The 6,335-nt window shown below is 50.6% G+C and overlaps 1 protein-coding gene across 1 annotated transcript; it reads right to left on the reverse strand.

Annotated features, from left to right (window-relative positions):
- Positions 1–3,209: 3,209 nt before the first annotated feature.
- LOC135910350 (cuticle protein 65-like) lies at positions 3,210–5,959 on the reverse strand. Its single transcript, XM_065442408.1, has 3 exons — positions 5,805–5,959; positions 4,304–4,996; positions 3,210–3,727 (listed from the first exon to the last, which is right to left on the reverse strand). Exons 1-2 carry the CDS (start codon positions 5,814–5,816, stop codon positions 4,307–4,309), a joined length of 702 nt encoding a protein of 233 aa, XP_065298480.1. The 5' UTR covers positions 5,817–5,959; the 3' UTR covers positions 3,210–3,727; positions 4,304–4,306.
- Between the last annotated feature and the right edge of the window lie 376 nt (positions 5,960–6,335).

Consider the following 6,335-nt stretch of genomic DNA (forward strand, 5'->3'; position numbering starts at 1 on the left):
GGTTATAACACGACCGACCCCCTCCAATAAAAAGTAATTACATTGCAAGAATAGCGTGATAGGGTGAATATGTAGATAAAGGAACTAAGTTGAATTGGCGTAATATTAAAGTACACACTATTCCGGCTGACTTTACTAAAGAAAGAGAGCAAGCTCTGAAACAGTGAAGTCAGTGAGGCATTTTATGTCACATTTGGAGCTTTCACTTCGAACCTTCTTATTATTTTGCTTTAAAGAAATGTCTGTCTACTACCTCCTTTAACTTTTAGAGCGATAAGTGTTCCCAAGGGCTTGACGTTCGGCGTCGCTTTTTCGCCCGTCAGTTTCATGAAAATGTAGTTACAAAGTCGGCCGGTACGTACCTGTCGGGTGCTGTCTTACAAGTCGACAGGCGAGTTTCAACTGTTTCGACAGGTCTGCTTGTCGAATCGTTGGATCCAAACTCAAAGCATCCCTTGTTCCACGGTTGCCGAACACTTCGTACATACATGTTCATGTGAAACTGTCATATTTGCCCGCATTTCAGAAATTTTTTCGGAGACGTAGCAGGATAAAGAAAATTTCCCAATCTGGTGCTAATGTTTCTACAGGGCGGCTTCTGTTCGCTTAGGCGCAAATACCTAATTCCCGAGTTTTCTCAGAGCCTTAATTGTCAAGTGTATTTGTCTTTGTCCCACCCAAAACGACCCAGTTGTTTCCGCCTTAGTGAAGACAGATTCCTTGTCATTGTCCAACTCTCTCCGCACGTTTGACTACAGGGCATGCTTTCGCCTTGGCGAAAGCCAGCTCAATCAACTACGTCACAGCTCCCCCCCACAAAAAAAAAGAACTCTTGTCCTGCGTAAAAGCTTCGACAAAGGGACTCGCCTTCAGCTTGACGAAGGCGAGTTCATTCATCCACAAATGCTTTCGTCTTGGTTTTGACAAAGACATGCTCCCTTCTCGAAATATTAACATTGTAGTGACACCCTAATCTCATACTAAATTGTTTCGCTGAATGTTCTATGGATTCACGTGCCCATCATACATATCTTCCTGCCGAAAGACAACATGGTATCGCCCTTGCCATAAACTCGTCTCCTTAATTTTTTTTCACCTACCTTTAAACTTAGAAACGCAGGTAGATTGTGCGATTGCGTCGTAACCTACTCTCCTCTTACGGGAGGGGCTGCTCATTGTCTTACCTTATTGATACGGAAGTAAAGGTATCATCGATATGTCTTCAACGTTCATTTCATTCTATACCGAACAAAATCTCATCGGTGCGTTATCGAATTCCGAGTAATAATTATCCAGAAATACATTTTAGCCCTCAAGCGCAGAACTCTGCGTATAGTGCAGAGCTGGCGTACAATAGCGTCATGAAGAAAATAGGCATAGGAGACTCAAGCGTGGTTCAGACAATTTGTTTGAATGATGCGTGCGGTTCCCTGAGGTATACAGTCCCTGAGGTGTGCTCTCCCCTGAGTACAACCCTCTTTCTTTTTCTTTTTCTTTTTTGGCTCAGGCAAGGGGGTTCTAAGGTGATAAACAGGGCAATCCACGAAGAAATAAATCTGCGCTTTGAGAATTTTCATAAGCTACTCGCAACCCTCTCGCCTGTTACCTGTATAAAACTTAAACTGTAAGCGTAGGCGAGCAGCTTCGGGTTCTCGTTTAAACTTTTCGTACGAATAATCGCGCATCGCTAATACCAATTTACGCTGTGCAATAAATCACAGATACGATTCAGGCTATGTATCCCTTCGCCTCGGCTTCCCGTTCCTGTAAGCAGGCAGGACGAATAAACTTCAAACGAACTTCCTGTCTAAACTCCTTGCCTAACGTGCACCGTAACATCATTTAGTAAGAAGTCGGACGCAGCTAAGCAAAGAATCGTCGAGAAAAGCAAGCTAAGCTGTACTTTAACTTGGCAGCTGTTCCCGTAGAAAAATGTAGCCTGAATACATAACATTGGCCATATTGAACTCAGTTTGACATTAGCTTCTCACAACCCGTGAGCAAACGTATACGAACCACAAGGTCGTCGAAAAAAGAAACAGAGTTTCTTCGTAGTTAACATGTACAAGCGGATACTCACGAGTTCACTATAAAATTTTGTAATGCCAAGTTTGGATTCCAGCCTTTAATTTCAAGTTCCATTCACAGACAGAGCAGAAAATGAGTTTTATCTCGGAAACTCCGGTCCGTATACTTTTGCTCACGGGTGTACATTGGGTGTACAGGCGGAAAAATTGTGTCACATTTTACACCATGAAAGTATTTGGAGGGCGCTTAAGCCTCGCCTTTAAAATTCGAACGCGATAGCATTCAAAGATCCCCGACTGTTTCTCACGCTTGCCAACAACTGGAGCGTATGTAACCGTAACGCTTACCGGGAAACGCTGGCCGCGAACACTATGCACGCAGGCGAGCTTTCTGGTAGAAACGCGGCCTCTTGCGTGGGCCGCGATACGACGGAGGCGAGCGCCATCTGGAGGTATTGCAAGGAACCGGGCGTGCCGCTCCGTGGCCCCCGAGACACCCGCGCGCCGGTGCGTGCAAATGGCGGACGCCGTGACTGGTTTGTGAATGGTAGAAACGCTGGAAAAGGGGTTTCTTTAAGTTTTAACGTAAGAGAATTATGTTTTCTCGTATACTCAAATTACAATCCGAGAGATATCATGTCTGTAGGTTGTGTGTAAGTCATAGTTTACGATATTTCCACGTATTTTAGCTTGAGGAATTCAATTAGTTCGGTAAATTCCTTGCGTAACGTGAAGGGCCAGGGTATTGGTGGTTCGAAAATATTTTCGCCGAAACGACGTCCGACACCCACGCCGGATTTTTGGCGACACGGGCTTCTTAACGCTGTCGCATTAATACCAATTTCCTTCAATTCCCGCAGCCAACTTCGCGAAAGCGCGCTTTCTGTCTTGCAGCTGCGTTATGTAAGAAAGCCACCACAGCGGAGCCGCCGCTGATTCGCGACGCAGGATAATGTCGGCAAACTGGGCCCTGAAGCTCCTCGCGTCAGAACAGTGATTTGGAAGTGTTGGGCCATAAAACTAACCACTCGTACTCTAGACTATGCTCCCATTTTTTTCTCACTACCATGTTATAAACCCTTCTGGAATAAGTTTTCGGTGAGTCTTTGATTTGACCCACACTAATTTCGTTTGTTTCTTCGTTTGTTTGTTTTTTCACCTCGTGCAAATCAAACAGCACGCTTTGGTGCAGGGTTCTCGGAAGCATTCATTTATTTCCCAAGCTTTGTTACAAGCAAAGCGAGGATATACACAAGCCATGAAATAAGAAAAAGAAATGTAAGGGATACACAAAGCCACCGAACTCCCGCGTATGAACTGCCAAAGTCCAAGAAAAAAAACATGAAGCTCTATGAATGATAACGTGTGTGCGGATGAAGTAGTCCCAGGTGTCTGCTTTCTTGAAGCCCATATCCCGATAATATAAACTAGCGGCTACAGTGCATTGACCTTGTTTTTCCCGCAAAAAAATGTGGTTCACCATGCCATTTTTTTTGCCTCTCCCCTCTCCCTTGAAAGTGCAAAATCGCAGAGCATTTTGTTTTTCAATAACTTAAACATTTTATTAACGACAACAACCAATGACTCTTGGCCCGCTGCGTAGGCCAGCGCAAGCTGGACGCTCTTGCAGTCCTCGTCCCAAGGGCCGGTCTTCTGGCGGGACCATCCATTCAGTATTTGTTTCCTAAGTGACTTGGTACCTGTAGTCAAAAAAGAAGAAAGAAAACGAACATGTCAGTCACCTGAGGATAACACAGCCTTCAAGCGAATCCTCTACATAAGAATTTCAGCTGCTGGATCGTCACAGTTTCTATGGTTCGCATATCATGTTACACAGCTTGCAGTTCAAACCGTAGTCACTGTTGAAAGGTAACATGAGCATCCCAGTACGCGTTGTTACTCCACCTTATAGTTGCCGTGTAGAAGGGATTACAACGGGCAACAGTCTAATGAGTTTTGTAACCGACCCGTCTTTTATGACATTGCTCATGTTTTGCCAGACTATGAGGTGACACGACGTGAAGCCATATTGGCCACAAATTAGCCGCATCAATCGGCAAGACAGGTCGTTATTCAGCATTCTTTCTGGACACTCAAATTCCGTCACGTTGGCTTTTTTTTTTCAAGTCAGTGAGAAAGGCCGCAGCACCCAACAACAGCTGACACGCGGGCGAATCAGAGCTGACAAGTAGCAGATTCGATAATACGCGGAATTTTCACAGCGCCCTAGAACAGCACCGCCAAAACCTTCGAACTTGGAGACAGACCAGACGTACCGCTTAGTACTTCTTGTAGCCAAGACCGTAGCCTCCGTAGCCGCCGTAGCCGCCGTAGCCGCCAAGAGCGTAGCCGTGTCCGTAGCCAAGACCCACGCCATAGCCGAGACCAGCGCCATAGCCGAGACCAGCGCCATAGCCGAGACCAGCGCCATAGCCGAGGCCAAGACCGTATCCGCCGACAGCGACGGCGGGAGCAGCGACAGCCACGGCGGGAGCGGCGACAGCGACGGGAGCGGCGACAGCGGCGGGGCGGGCGACGGCCACGGGAGCGGCGACAGCGACGGCAGCGGCGGGGCGGGCGACGGCCACGGGAGCGGCGACAGCGACGGCAGCGGCGGGGCGGGCGACGGCCACGGGAGCAGCGACAGCGCGGGCGGTGTAGCTCACGCCGTGGTTAACGTGGCTGGCGTAGGAGGAGCCGACGAGGGCGGCAGAGGGACGGGCGTAGGCCACAGCGGGGCGGGCGTAGGCCACAGCGGGGGCAGCGACAGCGACCGGGGCGGCGGCGACAGCGACGGGAGCGGCAGCGACAGCGACACCGTGTCCGTAGCCGCCGTAGCCACCATAGCCACCATAGCCGAGACCGCCGTAGCCGTAGCCGCCGTAACCGTGGCCGCCGTATCCACCTCCGAAGAGGCCGACACCACCGGCGTTAGCGGCGGCGATGAGTCCCAGAAGGGCAACGACGGCCTGCGAAAGGAAACGACGGAATGATCACTACTGCCACGAAGTGCAGCTGCCTAAAGCAAGCGACGACACTACTAAAGCCTCACCACTATAACAGACTTGAGCATCCACGCAAGTGCGCGACAGTTAAGGTTATACTCTGTTGATCTCTGCGCTCGCAGTGCGACCGTCACTGAGTGGTGCGTTATTGTTGGACGTTAAGATTACGAAACGCGGAAGCGCGTGACTTCCTCGAGCGTTCTCAGATACGCGCAAGCACTAGAGGCTCGAAAGGAACAAGCGTGAAGACTGAATAAACGCATGAGTGCGGCGGTGATTCTACTGCCGAAGACATCTTTCTTGATGTATAATGGGAACAGGGTGGTACATGTAGCTCGGCGACATCCGTTTCCCACAAAACAGGCGTACGCCTTACTTCTGCACAGCGACTAGAAGAGACAAAGTCGACATTTGCCCGCAAGTCCAGATCTGGCATTCAAGGTTAAAGGTGAGCGGTCGCGACAAGCGGTGAGCGTTCGCCGCACGTGCCAAACGTAATTTGAAATCTCTGCGGGATGCATAGGTTTTGCTTTTGTCTTTGTAATCCTACACCGGCCCACATAGAATGAAAGCTTGATGCCGGCGTCCGACTTTCCTCAAACTAAGCTTCGCGAGTTTCGAGTCGTGAGCGACCGCTAACCCTTCCTCGATGGGCAGAGAAAACGCGGAACCTCCGCGGACCACACCGGCAATCCTCGGGCCCGGCGTGTAGAGAGAGAAGGTTCTTCGGCAGCCGTCACACACAACTGCGGCGGCGGGGGATTATACTTACGAAGGAGTTCATGGTTGGCTTGTGAGCTGTTTACTCGTGGACCCGAGAAGACCAGTGAGTTGTCCCGCCGTCGGTCGGCCCCTTATATACTTCGGGCACGCACAGCACCTTTCCGCCTTACGGGCGAGAATGAGAGGGGGGTCAGTGAGACTGACCGTAGGAGAGGGGGCGAGTGGGAGAAGTCTCCACCCTTTCTCCCCACACACGCACGCACACACCTTCTCCTTTCACTTGACCCTAAAGCTCCGCGCGCGCAGTCCGGCAGCCAATGATCTCGGCCAGGGATCGCAGTGGTGAGCGGAAGGGGGCCGCTAAGGACGCCGCGCGAAGCAAGGCGCCTTGGGCGTGTCGCACTTCGACGCGGTACCGCGGATGAGGAGGCAACGGACGATACACGTTGGCCACACCGCCGACGACGTCCAGCTAGCGCTCGTGGCCAAGGTCGCTGATGGCGGCGTTCCTTTCGTTTCTACACGGCCCCGCGGCAGAGCGCCGCTTCTGGCCACAGGCGGCGGCGGAGAAATGGGGGGC

Source organism: Dermacentor albipictus, chromosome 8 (genome assembly GCF_038994185.2).
Source record: "Dermacentor albipictus isolate Rhodes 1998 colony chromosome 8, USDA_Dalb.pri_finalv2, whole genome shotgun sequence".
Taxonomy (NCBI): domain Eukaryota; kingdom Metazoa; phylum Arthropoda; class Arachnida; order Ixodida; family Ixodidae; genus Dermacentor; species Dermacentor albipictus.